Genomic DNA, 18,795 nt, shown 5'->3' on the forward strand with positions numbered 1-18,795 from the left:
TTCAGGAATGGTTTTAAAGTCATAACATCTAGAAAAGTGTATCTGCATCAACACTAGATGGGAAAACCCATCTAGCCCTACGTCTCAGGACAGTACAAACACAAGCCATGCACGTTTTCTTAACATTGCACATTGTATTCTGGATTTAGACACAAATAAACAAGCTATTCTTCAAAAAATAAACTATTATTTTGGCATTTCAGAAACAAGAGACAATATTTTCCATCCAAAAATACAAAGATCGGACACATTATCAAACCTAAACCACGTATATAAATAAAAACAAACGATAGGCTCTCGATTATTAAGTTAATAAATCAAATATACACAATGATTAATTCGAAAATATGTACAAAGTCATCTATACAACATCTAAATTGACAGTGAATTTCATATAGACAGCAACTTCTAAGCATGACTGTACACATGTATAAAAGAAAAAAAAAAGAAAAAAAAAAGAGCAGAATAAATAAAAATGAACTGCTGGAAAGAGCGGGAAAATAAAATCCAGTCAAGAACCCAATAAATGGGAGTTAAATACAATCTTCAAGCACATGATGCACCAGTAATCATTGATTCACAAGCTATTTCTGGTGCATTAAGTTCTAAAACCGAATACAGTCTGCATGTGCCGTTCAGTTCAACAGCTGGGTGATGCTCACGAAACCCTCATGGAACATTTCCATGGCTAATTTCATCCCAAAGTCATTAGAAAGTAAAAAGACACTATATTTTATATGTTTAGCGCTATAAAGTTTAAGCACATTACCCTGTAATTCTCATTTCCGCAATGCAAAAAACAGCATAATTCAAGCATAATTTTCATTACTGTAAAGTAATGTTTGAAAAAACTAAATAATGGTATATTTATTTTTATTGTAGAATTTATTGTGCTGCCTTTAGAGGCCGTTTACACGACACCGAAACGTTTGATGCGTTTTGGACGTTCATTTACACGACAGCGCCGTTTTGGGGGCCTGAAAACTTTTGAAAACGGGTTTCAAGGTGCATGTTTTTGAAAACGATACCGTTATCGTCTCAGCGTAAACTACAAAAACACGAATTTGTGAAATTTGTGTATAACGCGTTCAGTCTATAGGCGCTTTACAAAGTGGCATCGTCATCTACTGGCCTGGCATGAGTAATACAGCTGTTTTTGTGGTACGTGAAACTTTTCCATTTTTAGTACATCGTTGTTGTGTAAATGTACCCTAAATGAATGCTGATTTGCATAAAAATCCTAGTATTACAGTATTTTGTTACTGCAGTATTTCACCTTTGAAAAAAAAAAACGAAATTACGAAAAAATAAGATTACAATAATGAGAATTTAGGAGACAAATGTGCTTAATTGTCATTAAAATAATCTAATAATGTCTATGAATTCTAGGGTGAAATGTGACCTGGACATGTTTTTTTTTTGTGAGATCCGTAGCAGATTTTGGCCAATTACATTCACGTTCAGGTTTTGTCCTCGAGGCTATAAGTTCTGCACAGGCTAATGTCGTCAGGCCCTACAGACACTGACTGACGCACATTAACAGAAAACGGACCAGCCTGTGGTCCCACTGCAGCGCAACGTCTGAACAAATACTGTCCGGACTTGTCGTCACAGTCAACGATAAGCTTTTTGATTCATTGGTTATTCTTTGACCTTTTCGAGACGTCGTCAATGATTGTTATACGATAAACTCCATTTTGTGCAAGCTGTGCGTCGCGTCCGGATCTCTTTGCTGTGAATCCGGAGCTCTGTGCTGCGACTCCAGGTCTCTGTTGTCGCGTTTGTTAGTCCAGTGCGGGGTTTTACCGTCCGTGTCGCTGGAGCTGAGCCTTTCGTCTCGGTCCACCAGCATGTAGGCCGGCTGACGTGGAAAGCGTGTCTTCTGCAACCGCGTGTTGGAGTCGTCCTGCGTCAGTCTGGTGGACTCGGAGAAATGCGTCCTGATTTTGGCGTTGACGGTGTTCTTGTCGTCACAGTGGTGCTCTTTTCCTGGCAGGCTGCCGTTGGACGCGTTCTTCTCGATGTGGTTCTTGATCTGGTTGAGCTGCTCACGAGCGTTGTTCACCGTGTTTTCTTCCGCGGTTCCTGTGGAGAACGGGGTGGCGGGGTTGATCGCGGTGGGGCTGGAGCTTTGTTTGCGTCGATGGCGCACACACCACAGGAACACCGACGCCAGGGCCAAAACCCAGATCGCTGTCACAATGGAAACCAGCAGTGGCACCAAGTAGTCTACTGAACGAGAACCAATGGATTAATTAAAACAAGCTGGCAAAATATGACATCCATTCATTGTGTGCAAAGCATCTAGCATTTTACTCTATTTATTCGTTATTAAATTAAAATCGTAATATTTTTCATCTCATGTAATTCAACACTGTATATACACTCACTATCATCTAAAGGTTTGGAGTTGGCAAGATTTTGACAGTAAAAACAGTAATATTGTAAAATATTATTACAATTACTTTAATATATTTTAATATGTAATTTATTCCTGTGATCAAAGCTGAATTTTCAGTATCATTATTCCAGTCTTCAGTGTCACATGATCCTTCAGAAATCATTCTAATATGATGATTTGATGCTCAAAAAACATTAATTTAATGTGGAAAACTACTATTTAAATGTTTTGTAACATTACAAATGTCCCTTTTGATCAATTTAATGCATCCTTGCTGAATAAAGGTCTTTAAACTCCCTCACCCAAAGTTTTGAACGGTAGTTTGTATCTCAATATTTATGTATTTGCTCTGAAATGGTAATTTCATTTCCACTCAGAGGATCCGTCGTTTTGACCTACGGCTACTTTCTGTGAGGTTTAAGAAGTTCCTGCCGCGTCTCACCGTTGGGGTTTTGCGGTTGCCTGCGCTGCACGCGGACCTCAGCGATGGAGCCGATGATGGTGCTGTTCGCGCTGTGTTTGCTCACCAGGTCGATGATGCTGTCGGTGATCTCTTTAACAGGAACTCTGCCGTGAATGCCATCCTCAGTCACATGCTGGAAAACACAATATTTCCTTTAAAAAAAACAATTCTGATCTAGCTAGATTCAGTTAACTGTATACCCGCTGTACATGGCAACTGTATGTATACACAAGGCTTGACATTAACACCTGCCAAATGCACGTGGATTTCAGCAGTGGCGTGTAACGTAGTACAGGGCTTGAATTTCGGCGTGGGATTGCGCGTATTGCACATAATTTTACTCATTCCCGCAGATTTTGTGCTCACACCCAAAGTGAGGCAGGACTAAATTGAGTTATTTTTCGTTGCTTATTGTGTTTAAACAGTCAAATACACACAAAAAGTCAAAATGCCGATCTTGGCGAGTATTGTTTTAAGTGAATGTAAACAGTTGAGAAAGAAAACGCATGTGTAACAGTATAATGGATGCGCGCGTCAGGTCTTAAAGTGACAGCAGCCTAATATACCTGCTGCCAAATTATGAGATCATGTTAAAAATATCTATATGGCAGTTTTTCCACATGTTATCGATCCAGTGAAAATGCTGAGTGGCTAGAAACTTTGGAAAAACAGTAGCCATAGTGGCCGGTGAGCAAACAAGTCACTATCAAGCCCTGTAATTCAATGATTTTTCAAGTCGTTCTTTATAACTATAAGGATATTATAGCATTTTATAGAAACTGCAGCAATTTCTAGCCAATTAAATACTGCGGTGGATCACTTACGATGGCCACATGGATCTCATTATTGGCGGCAGAAGAGAGTTCACAGGTCATAGAGATGGAAAACTCAGTCGAAACATTCTTAGTCACATAGAGATGTCTCAGCTCACGACACACCTGCTCCACCGTCACTCCCTGAGAGCCAAAGTACATACACTCATTAAAGACATCATATAATAAGAACACGTTTTAATATGCATGTATTAAGTATATGCAAGCCTATCACTCAGTCTCAGTGGCCTCACCTGTGGCATGGTGTCCTTGTTGAAGGTGAAGGTGACGTTGGCGCAGTCGCTTTCGGGGTGGCAGCGCGCGCGTACGGCCGGCCGGTGAGCAGACATGCACTCGCCCTGAGACGAGCAGGGCTTCACGAAACACTGCTCGTCACGCAGCGACACACACAGCTGACCCAGCGGACAGTCGCCTCGCCCGGAGCCGAGCATACGGCAGGGTTTAGGGCCACACCACAGCTGACCACAAGAGGAAGGAAGCGCAAGTATTGTAAGAGAGCACATTCAGAAACGACAACGCATCGCTATTAACGTCTGTCAACAGTTACAACACATACCTTAGTACAGGTCACGACCCCCTTGTGACAGTAACAGGTGTTGCAGTCTTCGGCCCACTTCGCTCCGTCTACAGCAATCCGACCTCCAGACACACACGGACGTCCCGTGACTAAGAGAAAAGACAAGCCACTTTAAAAATCATGTGACATTTACACTTTTTGCTCTTTAAATGGGGCCACTTTTGGCTATTTGAAATCTTGAAAAAGGAATATTTTTCAAATTATGGTGAATTTATGTTTACATTTTTTTCACACATCCCATAATTCACCTTCAATTTGTGATGGTAATGATGTTTATGTTATTTGAGAAAAAAATAAGCCTTGATCTTGCTAATACAATAAGTAAGCTAGTACTCAAAATTAGAAAGAAATGGATTGATTCTAAATTAAAATGACTATTAAAATACTCAAATTATTGAATTATTTAAATATATTTAAAATTAAAATACTAAGGGTTTCGGTAATGACACCTAATAAACCTGTTCTGAGATCATGATAAAAAAACAACAACAACACTACAATATATTAACACAATAGTCACAGTACAACGGTTAAAAGGTAATATTTTATATCCTTTAAGTCTAGTACAATTATTATTATTTTTTTATAAAATACTAAGGGTTTCGGTAATGACACCTAACAAACCTATTCTGAAATCATGATTAAAATGAAAAAATTAACCATCATCCCCCCACAATGATATTAACACAATAGTCAGTAAAAAAAAAAAAAAAAAAAATTAAAAGGTATTATAATATATCCTTTAAATCTAGAACAAAATTAATTAAGTAATATTAAAACACAAAGGGTTTCGTTAACAACATCTAACAAACCTACTCTTAGATCATGACTAAAATAATAATATTAAAACAACAGTCACAGTAAAAAGTGTAAAAGTCATTATAATATATCTTTTAATATATCTATAATGAAAAACGTACTCGTTAATGACACCTAACTATTCTGAGATCATGATTAAACAATAACACAATAATATTAACATGATATTCAGTCAAAATTTTTAAAGTATAATAATATGAGATCTATGCTGAGATCATGATTTTAAAAAATAATTTTTTTTTACAAAAGATAACATTAAAAGTTTAAAAGATATTATAATATATCCTTTAAATCTAGACCAAAAAAAAGGATTTCCTACTAATGTCTGTAGCACAAAGCTTTAAGTGATTTGAAGAACCTCAAACTCTGTATAAGCAATAGCAACCATGACTAATAATAGTGATGTTAATTAAACAGCAAGCACGAATGATGGCAGTTGTACCTTCCTGACACCTGGACCCGGTCCTGCCGGGGGGACACAGGCAGCGGTAGCCGTTAATCTCGTCCACACACGTGGAACCGAACGCACAGGGAGACGACTGGCACTCATTGATGTCTGTGGGGCGAGACGCACGTTTAGATTACTGTAAAATCACCATCTTATGTGTCGATATGACTATATATATATATTGTATTCATTAGAGAAAGCGTCATTAATCACTCACTGATGCGACAGTCCGGCCCTGCGAATCCACTGGCACACTCACAGCGGTACCAGTTATCACCGTCCACACACGTACCGCTGTTATAACTGCACAAAGATCATACACGTGATCAGATATGGGGTCAAAGTTCAACAGGACACATGCTACAAGTTTGGACGTCAAATACGTGGTGATGTGCATCATTTTTGTCAGAATATATATTTTTTTTTCACAGAAAAAGTTGTAATGATTACATTTATATTTATATTTAGTTCAGTTATTATTATTAATTTATAATTTATTCTATTAATTTCTATTAATTTAAACATTTATGTTATTAATTGGATGCTTTGTGTATTAAATTTGTAGCATTTTCTGGTAAAATCACAATTCTTCATTAACAATACACAAAATATGTATATACTAAATTGTACAGTTAATGCTCACAATAAAACCTCAGTTTCCACCATTTTTCTTTAATTCAAATTTAATTAAATTCAGAAAGTAAAAGTAAAAATATATGTGGGTAAATATTACTGTTGATCAAAAAATGTATTGTGTATATTATTAGTGCTGTCAAATCAATTAATCATATATATATACATACATATGTACACACACACACAAACTTTTATGTTAGATGCGATTAATCGCGATTAATCGATTTGACAGCACTAATTTATATTTTATTGTTATACGTAGTTATTTTTATTTTTTTAAATATAATTTTTTTAAGATTAAATTAAGTTAAACTAAATTAAATTAAATTAAATTAGATTAAATGAATCAAACTTACCATGGTTGTGGGTTGCAATCGTTGGAATCTGTAAAACGAAACATCAAACATTTTGTTATTATAGATTGAATACAGATATAAAAAAAATATTAAAAACTCTTCTTGTTAGAATGAAATCAACACGTTGAAAGTCGCACTATTGTTACCATAGTTACATACTAGCTCATAATCCCACCTGAACAACCATTCATCAAAGTTACGTCTGCTAATGATATTTAAACTACTAAACGGGCACAGACAGAATCTATGGACTATTTTTAGGGCATTTTCTGTGTTTGTTACGGAAAACCTGGAGTTCTGCAGTGCGGATTCTGTGTGGGTCCCGCAACTAAAGGCAAAGGTGACGTGTGTCATTTTTCTACAGTTAAATAATTGCTTCTATCCCAGTGTAATGTACAGACACAAGTCATTCGTAGATAAGGTCAGTCGTTATTTTGGGACGAGACGCAGAAATGACACACTTCAGCTTTAAGGAACTGTCCGATTAGTATATAGTTTGGAAGAGAACCTTAAGCAGCAGTAGGTGAGAGTTGGAAACAGGAGGTAGACAGGAGTCAAGACAGGAAGTAGTAAGGAAGTGGAACAGGAAGTTTTGCCGTACTCTGGCTGCAGGTGAGCCCTTCCCAGCCTTCTTTGCAGACGCAGGTGAAGCTGTCACCTGTCACGACACACGTGGCTCCGTTCTCACAGGGGTTCGGCAGGCAGCTGCTGTTCTTTGCTGTAGACGACGATAAACGTTCGTTATAACAGATGGATTCACAGAAATGCTCCTTCAGGACATTAGCAGCCTTACCTATATTACAGGTAGCGCCTTCCCATCCAGGAGCACACATGCACTTGAACGAGTCGCCTTCGTCTGAACACGTGCCGCCGTTGTTACAAGTAGCCTCGTCACACTGGCTCTCGCCTATAGACGAGAAGAGAACAGCTGTCAGACAAACCTACAATATATATGTGAAGATTTTGCTTCACATTTCAAATGAAGCAATATCATGAATATCACGATTTATTACAGACTGGTTCTGCGATACTTTCATGTCTCGCAACTATGAGAATGTAAGATAAAAGTGTCTCTGATTTAAACTTCATTAGCAAAAATGACAGAGTCAGAAAGCGTGATTCATTTCTATGAATGAGATCAAACTGTTCATTTAAATGAATTGATTTAAACTCTAATTCAATTATTTGTTTGCATCATCACTCAAATGTCTCTTTGCATGCTGTTTCACACGTGTAAATGGTTTGGCAAAACTATATGTACATTATGTAGATTTTGCTAGTATTATTTTGCAAAACTATAGTTATAGTATATATATATATATATAATTTTGTATGTATTACTTGTAAATTAAACTGTTATTTAAAATAATCGAAATATTGTTATTTAAATTAAAAAGAATAAATATCATTATTAAAGTTTAAATTCAATAAAAAAATATTAAAATAAAAAATCTATTCTTAAAGATTGAATAAAATTAAGTTTAAATATCAAAAACAAATTGTGAAAAACAGGGTTATTTTAGCTAACTAAAACTAAAATCATTAAAAAAACAATAAAAAATAAATAACTTTTCGTAACTTAAAAATATATATTGGTAGCTGAAATAGAATAAATTATAAAAAAAAACAACTGATTTTATTTCAGCTATTAGCCAAGGCAACAGTTTTCATTTCATTTAGTTTAACTTGATGTGCTAAAATAAATATATAAATGAATATAAACTATACAGACTTTTTTTTATAAGTAAAATGACAAAAACACAACGAAATAACTAATACTTAAACTAAAATTAAAATAACAGAAAATAAAAAAATAAAAAACGTAACTAAAAAAAACAAAAAAACATCTCAATGATACTAAAATCACACTGAAGAAAAAGTGCTAGGTTTGGTATTATTTTGCAAAGTATAGTTATTATATATATATATATATATATATATATATATATATATATATATATATATATATATAAAAAATTGTATGTATTACCTGTTAATTAAACTGTTATATAAAATAATATAAATATTGTTATTTAAATTAAAAACATTATTAAAGGTTAAATTCAATTAAAAAAATATATAAAAAAAATCTATTCTTAAAGATTGAATAAAATTAAAAGTTCAAATATCAAAAAAAAAAAATTGTGGAAAAAAAACATACAATAAAAACAATACAAAAATTACAACTTTTCGGAACTTAAAAAAAATATATATATTGTCAGCTGAAATAGAATAAATTATAAAAAACAAACTGATTTTATTTCAGCTATTAGCCAAGGCAACAGTTTTCATTTAATTTAGTTTAACTTGATGTGCTAAAATAAATAAAAATGAATAAAAACTATATAGACATTTTTTTTTAAGTAAAATGACAATGAAATTACTAATACTTAAACTAAAATTAAAATAACAGAAAATACAAAAAAAAAACAGTGCTAGGTTTTAACTGTATTTTAGTTCTTAAAATAAACATTTTGAATTTACCTGACAACAAAATCTCTTTTTATTTTATTTTTGTATATAATTTTGCTAGTTAAAAGATCTAGCCCAAAGTCAACGGTATGCAAATGAGGAGGTGTGGCTTACGTGAATGACAGGTCTTTCCCTTCCAGCCGTTTTCGCACTCGCAGTAAAAGTCATTGACCAGATCCCGGCACACTCCTCTGTCCCGACAGGGGTTCAAGCTGCAGTCGTCAATGTCTGGTTTGGAAACAAACACTGTTTTAGTGCTAAATATGCTTAAATGTTTTACGATTGCATTACAATTTCCAAATAACTGAATTCCATTTCAAGTGACACTAAAGAGAGAGATGCACTCACTGGTCTCACAGTTGGGTCCCTCCCATCCATCAGCACAGATACACTGGTAAGTGTTGATTTTATCAATGCAAGTGCCACCATTGCGGCAGGGACTACTTTCACAGTCATTGATGTCTGAGAGTAAAGAGTGAGACACGCGATGTTAAAAAGATTGTATGTTCCGTGACTTTAAAGAACACAAATGGCGCTGAACACGACACTTACTCTCATGGCAGTACGTTCCTGTGAATCCCTCCTGACACTCGCAGCTGAAATGCCCACCGGCGTGGCTTCGACAGCGCCCGTGAGGACCACAGACACTAGAGGAGAGGAGGCGCGTGCCGCCCGGAGTGCTGTTAGACGCCACGGCAACCGTGCAACTGTCAATCACTGGGGGGAAATATGGACAGAGTTATCAAGAGTCCTTTTGGGACAAACTAGACTAGACGTATGAATGGACGACTACAAATGTCTAGTCTAGTTGGTTGGTGCTGGTTCTAGGTGGACCAAAATGGTCAACCAGAACAAAATCCAGTCCAACGACTGGCAGACCAGATGATCGACAATTTAGACCAGCTAAAAACCAAATGAAACCATCAGAAACTAGTTTTTGCTATATTAATCAGCAGGTAATCTCAGCAGAGAAAACAGTATACTTATTTTAATTTTTTACATTATTATTATTATTTGCAGTAGTAGTATCATTATTATTTCATACTGATTAAGATGATATTAAATAATAATTGGAGACATTAAAAACAATAACAATTATTATTTTTTGTTATTAACTTATTATCTTTAGTAAGAATAATAATATTGTTGACAGTAATTATTTGAATGGTACTTGTTTTACAGTAAAATACTAATTATTATTATTATAAATTCTTAATTGTTGATATTATTAATTAATAATATAATTTAATAATTATTAATAAGTATTTTGCTATTTAGTCTCGTCTTGGATTTTTTTTTTAAATATCTAAACAAGATCAATTCATTTCAAAAACAAAAATAAAATAAAATCCAGCCATTTGTGCAATTTGAAATAATATTTTATAACTACAAAAATGACAAAACTAGAAACTTAGAAATCTAGAAATGTGACTTTTCCAGGCCTGGAAAATCAAATGTAATTGTTTTTTTGACCGTGGGAACCCTGTCTACTTCAAAATATCTCTTTCACACTGACACATATGATGAAAGCATTTAGCGGCATGCTAAGAATTAGCAAAGTCGTCATGTAGTCTGACTAGCGGGGGTTTTCCGCTCTCTGTAAGCTCACTTCGGGTTAGCATACGCATCGTGTAACGCTATTTTAGCTGCTACCATGGTGAAACGGGCCGGGGGACCAATAGACTAGAGTTAGCAATCGCCAACGCTACAGCGTACACAATGGCACGGCATCAAACGCAGCGAGGCCTTGAGATGGGGATAGTCTTACGGCCGCGTGGACTAAAAAAGACTCGACTTCTATTTCCAGTGCCCATTAAAACCTCAGTATGCGCCCAACCAGATAATCTTACAACCCCACACATGAGAGCCGAGATCTGGAGTCTGAGAGCGCCGATTAGCACTCAATAAAGCTGGAGACACCAGGACTCCTAGAGTACACTAGCGTGGATATCTTTCATTGACAATAAACCAACTATCTAGAGTCTACGGTTTTCCAACTCTCACTTAATAGTTCCTTAAAGCGGAAGTGTGTAATTTCTGCACCTCATCCCAAAATAAACAGGTTTCCTTATCTACGAATGACTATTAAATGATATGGCCGTCTCATCGTCAGTGATACGTCGATATACATGGACATCTTCTGGTAACCTACCTTGACATGGTGTGATGAGGCAGTGGTCTTTGAGTTGGGAGCAGTTTTTGCCTTCGTAATCTTCGGGACATTTACAGTAGTAATCCGAGGCCAAACTGAAACACTGCGCTCCGTTCTGACACGGGCCGCTCTCACAGTAGTCTATGTCCAGCTGAAGACAAAGTCACACAGACAACACAGACTGTTAAGTCATTGTGAGAGTGTTTATTCAGTGTCGACATAGAAATGACCAGATGTGGTTAAGACATAAGAGGGTGTTCTGCTCACCTGACACGTGACACCTGAGAAACCAGGTGGACACAAACACTGGAATCCGTTGGCACCGTCCTGGCAGCGCCCGCCGTTGAGACAGGGTCGACTGGCGCACTCGTCCACGTCCCGCTCACAGTGTTCCCCTGCAAAGCCTGGAGCGCACAGACACCGATATCCACTGACCAGATCCTGAGGGAAAGAGACACGGACACATTAGGACTGCTTAATAACAATAATAATATATTTTAAAATTGAATCATAATTTTTTATATTATTAATCATAATATTGATGATGTTGACAATTTGGTGATTTAATTATTTAAATACTTTCTTAATTATTACTTGTTATACAGTAAAATAATAATAATAATTAGTAAAATTGAATAATAACAAACTTATTATTTTTTATATACAGATTAAAATAATTATTGTCAACATTAATAACAATATTCTAATGATGTTGACAATTATTATGAATAATATTACTTAATTATTTATATACAGTATTTTCTTAATATAATTACTTGTTACAGTAAAATAATAATAATTTGTAAAATAATAATCATAATTATTACTATTCATCATCATCATAATAATAATGTTGACAATATATTATTAATATTATTTATGTATTTTCTTCATCTTGTTATACAGTAAAAGAATAGTAATAATTATTGATAATATTATTATCTAACAATTATTTATATATTTTCTAAATTCTTACCCTTTACAGTAAAATAATAATAATATGTACAATTTATTAATAATAATAATTATTATTATTATTATTTAATACATATTAAGATGATAAATAATAATTATTGTCAACATTAATAATAATTATGATGTTGGCAATAATGTATATAATATTTTAATAATAATTATTATATATTAATAACAAAAGTATTAGTATTTCATACAGATTAAGATGACGAATAATAATTAGTAATATTATTTAATAATTTATACATTTTCTGAATTATTACTTTATAAACATTATTAATAATAATAATTCTTACTTGGTATACAGTAAAATAATAATTAATTGTATCCCTATTAATCATAATAATAATAATTGTATTAATTATTAATAAGCATGTTCTTATTTAGTCTTGTTTTAGATAAGACATATTTTCATAGAATATATCTTACATTTTTCTAACAAATAGTGTTTTTCTTTTAAGCATAAATCTAACAAATATTTTGTAAGGCTTATGCCAAAACAATATCAGCCAGCCCTAGTAAGGACACTCTACTTTCTCTCAGTCTAAGGGACTAATATCCTAAAGTCCATTACAACATGTTGAATCTGATCAAATCAAACGCGGGATTGTCAGTACTGATTAGGACTTTACTCCCCGTGTTTTTATAGCTAACTGGCTCAGACAATGTCCTAATGCACTCCAGCTGTACAAGTATCAGCGCTGAGAGCGAGTTAAGAAAGTACACAAAAAGAGCAAAAAACAATGAATAGGAGACAAGGGCAGGAGACAAGAATGTTTATGGTAATCTGATCGTTTTACAAACTCACTCTGTCTTTTTGACCACTTTGTCTCTTTATGTACATTCTCCAAAGCATGACTCAGCTTCTACTATTTTAAAACAAGAATGGATGGAGGTGATAGAAACGGAGCGGTAGAGAAGGGAGAAAGAGAGTCTGGGGGGCTTTTACATCTGCCAAAACCACTGGAAACATTCGAGGACTTACCTTACACAGCCCTCCGTTAAGACACTGTCCATGGCAGTCGTTGACATCTGCGGGGGGGTAATCCATCAAAATATCAGTTTACATTTCAGAAATCGTGCCAAGAAAGCAACATTAGGCTCCATATCAGGCCCAGATCAATGCACACTTTTTTTTGCATTTCCCGCACACTGATTTTAGGCCGTAAAATCCTGGGTTTAATCAAGATAAAACATGATTAAACAGAGGGATGAGAGAGTACCAGACTCTTTTAGCAGCTCAAATCTAAAAGAAATAGCCATAATATTGAATAAACATCTTCTAAACCACCTGCATGATTTGAGGTATTGTCATTCATGTCTGTGCTAGAGGAGTTTGCTCAAATGACATGCTGGGATTTGTAGGAAAACTAGAATAATGACCCTAATGATTTGGTGAATCAGTTTTTTTGATTCATTTCAATAAACTTGCATTTTGGACCATTACTTGTTGGAAAAACAGGACAAAAATCACAGACAAGCTGAATTTCTGTCAAGTTTCTAATTCACAAAAATATTTAATCAATATTAAGGTGTTAATTTGCATAATTTATATACTATTATAGTATTTAATATTTTGAATTAGCTTTTATTTTTTTAATTTTCAGTTTACATTTTAATTTTAGTTTAGTTTGAATAATTTAATTAAAAAAAAAAAACTATTTAGCTTTAATTGATTTTAATTTCGATTTTAGTTTTTCATTTTAGTACTTCAACTTGTTTCAAATTTTCATTCAAAAAATTGTTTTAAGTTCATCTAATATTTTTATTTTATTTCAGTATTTTTTCAATTAAAATATCTTAAATATTTTTTAGTTTTAAAACTACACTGAGTAAAATCACAACTTTTAGTTAATCACTTCCCAACACTCCTATGCGATATGAACTTCTTGCTATAACTCCAGTTCTATTTGCAAATGCACTTATTGCACTTATAGTTTTTCCATTCTACTACGCTGTTTTTCCATTGTTTTTCAATGTAAACACAAGTTAAAATAAGTTCGACCTTTAAAAGTCTCTATACAGGAACCTTGCAGGTTTTTTGTTCCACTGACCTGTTTCTCGCATTTTTAACAGCAAAAACGTCTCTGACTGCTTTAATTCGAAACCTTGAAATACTTACTGATGTCGCAATTCTGTCCAGTCCAACCAGGGAGGCACTCGCAAAAGTATCCGCCAATCAGATTCCGGCAGGAGTGGGCATTGATGCATGGGCTTTCCTCACACTCATTAGCATCTGTGCCAAAAATGACAAAAGAAATCAGCATGAGCGTAGTCTTAATTACAATCAGACAGATACACATACAGCCAAACGTCCTTGAAGAATTGAGTGTGTGTGTGTGTGTGTTAATGGACTGTGAATGCACTCTAGCATGAAACAGCGGTGGGGTCTCATGGTGGTCTGTAACTTAAATTCTTCCAAAGCGGACTCGGTTTCCACGGAAATTGGATTTTTGAACAAACACACCCTGACTCAAAGAAAGAGAGGGGAAGCGGAGGCACAGAGAGGGGTAAAGAACAGACACTCACCAATGAGACACGTCTTCCCGCTCCACTGCACGGGGCAGATGCATTTAAAAGCGTCCACCAGGTCCACACACACACCGCTGTGATTGCACGGGTTTGGACTGCAGTCATCCTCATCTGAGGAAGAGGGAAAAACCCAGAGGAGATTTGCATCATATTTCAAGAGACTTCTGAAGTTATGTTTCATTTAAGTATCATATCTTTCTCTTTAGGAAAAAAAAAGGAAATTGACATAAAATCATATTTTTACATGTTCTGACATAAATAAGTGTGGTGCTTGTCACTAGCCATGTTTCCATCCACTTTTTTTAATGCGCATAATGGGATATCGCATTAAAAAAACTGCTGGATGGAAACAGCAAGATGCGCATAAAAAAAAAAAAAGTGCATAAAAAAAAGTATGCACTCGTAAACATGCGCATAAACTACGATGGAAACACATTTATTTGATTTGAATCATGTGACTTTGCGCGTTGCATAACTGGCAAACGATCTTTTTGCACAGCATCTGAAATGCTGTTTTGGTTGTTCTGAAATGCCAGAGATAAGTCTGACGTCAAAGTGGTTCGGTATAATTACCTGCCGGAACTACTTTTCTTATTGATATTTAGCACCAGTATTATCAAGAAGTGACGATTTTGTTCTCTTCGACTCGCTCGGATGGATCGAAACGCTGCTTCATTCGCAAATGTTTTCTGCGATATTCCCATTTTTTGTTAAATTCGCAACTTTGGATGGAAACATAGCTAATGTCATGGTACTAGAGTGTTGTGAGTAGGGCTGGGTATCGATTCAGATGTTCCAATTCGATTCGATTTCGATTCGCAAGCTCTAAATTCGATTCGATTTCGATTCTCGATTTGATTTCGATTCGACTCAATGAATATAGATTTAATACAAATCCTATATTTATAAAAAAAGAACAGTGAATATAAGTTTACAAGTGGTTAATTAAAAAAAAGAAATTAAGAGCCACAAACCTGTATATTAAACTCTTTTTTATTTTAGGGACACTTGGGTATATAACCCAACTTCAAATGCATACAATGAATAGACAGGGTTTTGATACAAGATGAAAAATTGATGCTGAAAATTGACAAGTCAGAACAGTCACATGCCTTGATCAATCAGGATCAGGTTATTTTATGTTTAAGATAAAACACACATAAAATCTCACAGCATTAGCTGTAACATGGAGACTGCAAGGCTATAAACAGTGCTAATACTGGCTTTTGGGTGATAAATAAACAAATATGGAAAACAATCGATTTGTGGCTTTTGAGAAACGATTTTGAATCGACCACATTTTAAAAAACGATTAATCGAAAAATCGATTAAATTTTGCCCAGCCCTAGTTGTGCGTGGTTAAAATGTTACTGGCCCGAGTCAAAGGAGCCCACCTCTAAGTCTCTATGACATTAATGACATTCTGGTTTCTATATATGTCAATAAAAACTGCTGACCTATGACTGAAGGCAAATCTGAGCAGTTTGAGACCGTGTAGAGAAGGCTTACTGATATTGCAGGACGGTCCTGTCCAGCCCGGCGCACACTGGCACTCAAACCCCTGACTGGACTCCACGCAACTACCTCCGTTCAAGCAGGGCTCAGACAGACAGGCATTATCCGCTACAGAGAGCCAGAGAGAGAGATGTTATAATGTTGTGCTCACACACACACAATCAAAGCACAACTGAGACAGAACAGTGTTTTCTGGAGGAATGCACGAAATATAGACATTCAACCCCAAAAATAAAACACATGGACCACACATTTGCCAAACAATGACAAACTCTCCTTCTGTTCAAGCCTCTGCCTGTTTCATGTCATCTTATGGCTGCACGGCCTCTTTCTACTCACATAACAGAATCATTTAAACTCACATCAATATTTCATTGTTCTATGTATTTAATTAGTTAGCAGTTTCAATTGTTGTTGTTCCAGGAGCACTAAGCTAAAACTAAAACTCTTTTTGTTAAATGTAAAAAAATAAATAAAGCTGAAATAAAATATGATATAAATATTAGATGAAAAATTAAACTACATTTAGTAATGTTGCCTTGGCAACTATGTGAAATAAAATAAGGTGTTTAAGTTATATAAAAATGAAAGCTTAATAGAAATGGAAATATTAAAAGTTAAACAAAAAAAAAACTTAAAAGCTTCAAATTCAAAATATAAAAAATAAATACTATAATAGTAAATGAGTAATGCTAAAATGACACAAATGTCAGGATCCTGATTGCAGTGTTTTTTATTTATATGATCAGCTGACTGTACATTATGACTACATTTAAACGTATAGCATTGCTAATATACATTTTTTTTTAAATTTTTATTTAATTCTATTTTGTTTGTTTTTTACTCCATTTACACTATTGCCATTTCACTTTTTACTTATTTAACAATGCATTGGTAATACAAATGTAGAGCTATATCAATATAATATCTAGTTTAGTCATGAAACTTTATAGGGCGCTGACTGATCAGTCCTTTACATGCAACCTGCAATCAATCACATGATTACCGCATGACACAAGCTGATTGGCCTCTGCTGACCCTGCAGCCAATGAGAATGCTTGCTCAACATTTAAATAGTCTGGTTCAGTGTTCGCCGTAAGCCAGTCCTGCAGCGCGTCATCAGAGTTTATCTGAACCCCTCCACCTCCCCAGCTCCACCTGCCTAGATCTGCTACGGGATTTATTCATATCTGTCTATTCATGCAGCAGCAGCAGCAGCATATCTTACAGGCTCACAGCACCATATCTGTGTATCTATTAGCAGTAGCAAGTCCATACTTGCTCTGCAGCAGCAATAATCAACAGTATCAGCAGTGTAGCAGATCTAGTCCGCCAAGACCAAATACATTAACATTGGCATATTCAATAACATGCTAAAACTATTCAGAGAGTTGCCATGATTGAACTAACATCTGCCACAAAAAAAAAAAACACACACAAAAAATTATCATTTGCAGTTTACTAATGTATTTATATAGAAGTCCTCCGTGTTTGGAAAGCTTTACTGAAAACCGTACAGTTCACCAATTCAGAAATGATGTGTTTTTTTTTTGTTAAGCTTCTCAACAATAACAGAGGGGGGTCAAGTTTAGCAAAGGGTCAACTGAGAGAGAGAAGAATCAGTATCAGTTTTGTTGCATCAAAATCATATTCCCTCAAGTGTTCACAGGCAGTCAGGCAGGGTCATGTCTTGGTTTTCCCCCTTTCAATCTCCCAGTCACTCCCTCTCTTCGGTCTATCGCTCTTTATCAGATCAGTCAGTGGACGGGAAAGCCCCTTTGGCCTTTCTCACACCGAACAGAGACCACCAACAAAAACAGAGGAGTGTAGCAAGAGGCTGTGAGCATGTATTTCCAATAAGACATGACAAGAAAAAAGGATAAACAGAAAACCGATGCACACCAGAACAAAACGAAAACAGCAGAACAAGAAAATATCTCTATTATTGCGTCCTGGACGACCTGGCGAAGTGTGTTTGACAGCAGACGCATCATGCCAAACCAACCAGAGCTATTTTTCCAACACACATCTGTGATAGAGCGAAGAGCGTGCACACGATGTGATGGATTTTTCTGCTCAAATCAAATTAATGCACACTGCATTCTTTGGCTTGGCCAGGACGTCGACTGCTTGATTGGTATTTCAAGTGTATGTGTGCACGTTTTTGACTAAAGAAATCTCAGACAAAGAAAGAGAGAAATATGGGCAAGCACTGACAAGCAGGATCCAAAATGAACCCACACCAAGTGCCAAATGTGAGTAAAAACTGGCTTTGGCAAGTAAATAAAATCGAGTTTCTTTGCCAGTTGGACGGTATGAACGGCAACATGATACATGCTTAATCTGACGACTCGCTGATAAGCAACACGAGCGATTCAGATCAAAAACATACAAATCGTGCACTCAAGAAAACATCTGTCAAACCATTGTTGAACAACTTTCTTCTCTTTGGAAAATTCGAATCAATCAGTATTTTATCCAGGACAGTTTTTCTCCAGATCTTTCATGAATGTGGAATATTCCTCAAATCAAATACATACACTACTAGAGTTCAAAAGTTTTGAGTTAGTTTTTCAAAACTTTTTTTTTAAACTGTATTTTTGATCAAATGATTGC

The 18,795-nt window shown here is 35.3% G+C and overlaps 1 protein-coding gene across 3 annotated transcripts in view; it reads right to left on the reverse strand.

The window, feature by feature from the left end:
- Positions 1 to 1,421: 1,421 nt before the first annotated feature.
- The window catches only part of jag1a (jagged canonical Notch ligand 1a), a 63,869-nt gene continuing 46,495 nt past the window's right edge, over positions 1,422 to 18,795 (reverse strand). For 2 of the 3 annotated variants that reach the window (XM_084396071.1, XM_084396069.1), the window contains exons 8-26: positions 16,174 to 16,287; positions 14,662 to 14,775; positions 14,255 to 14,368; positions 13,118 to 13,164; positions 11,425 to 11,598; positions 11,158 to 11,308; positions 9,558 to 9,722; positions 9,354 to 9,467; positions 9,120 to 9,233; positions 7,327 to 7,440; positions 7,135 to 7,251; positions 6,534 to 6,561; positions 5,759 to 5,844; positions 5,536 to 5,649; positions 4,254 to 4,363; positions 3,931 to 4,155; positions 3,689 to 3,820; positions 2,844 to 2,997; positions 1,422 to 2,232 (exon numbers count right to left, since the gene is read on the reverse strand). In XM_084396071.1, the coding sequence (XP_084252197.1) occupies positions 1,679 to 2,232; positions 2,844 to 2,997; positions 3,689 to 3,820; positions 3,931 to 4,155; positions 4,254 to 4,363; positions 5,536 to 5,649; positions 5,759 to 5,844; positions 6,534 to 6,561; positions 7,135 to 7,251; positions 7,327 to 7,440; positions 9,120 to 9,233; positions 9,354 to 9,467; positions 9,558 to 9,722; positions 11,158 to 11,308; positions 11,425 to 11,598; positions 13,118 to 13,164; positions 14,255 to 14,368; positions 14,662 to 14,775; positions 16,174 to 16,287 (2,741 nt within the window). In that variant the 3' untranslated portion in view covers positions 1,422 to 1,678. The remainder of the gene's footprint in view (positions 2,233 to 2,843; positions 2,998 to 3,688; positions 3,821 to 3,930; positions 4,156 to 4,253; positions 4,364 to 5,535; positions 5,650 to 5,758; positions 5,845 to 6,533; positions 6,562 to 7,134; positions 7,252 to 7,326; positions 7,441 to 9,119; positions 9,234 to 9,353; positions 9,468 to 9,557; positions 9,723 to 11,157; positions 11,309 to 11,424; positions 11,599 to 13,117; positions 13,165 to 14,254; positions 14,369 to 14,661; positions 14,776 to 16,173; positions 16,288 to 18,795) is intronic. The other variant, XM_084396070.1, reaches the window with a different exon arrangement.

Source organism: Rutilus rutilus, assembly GCF_951802725.1.
Source record: "Rutilus rutilus genome assembly, chromosome: 2".
Taxonomy (NCBI): domain Eukaryota; kingdom Metazoa; phylum Chordata; class Actinopteri; order Cypriniformes; family Leuciscidae; genus Rutilus; species Rutilus rutilus.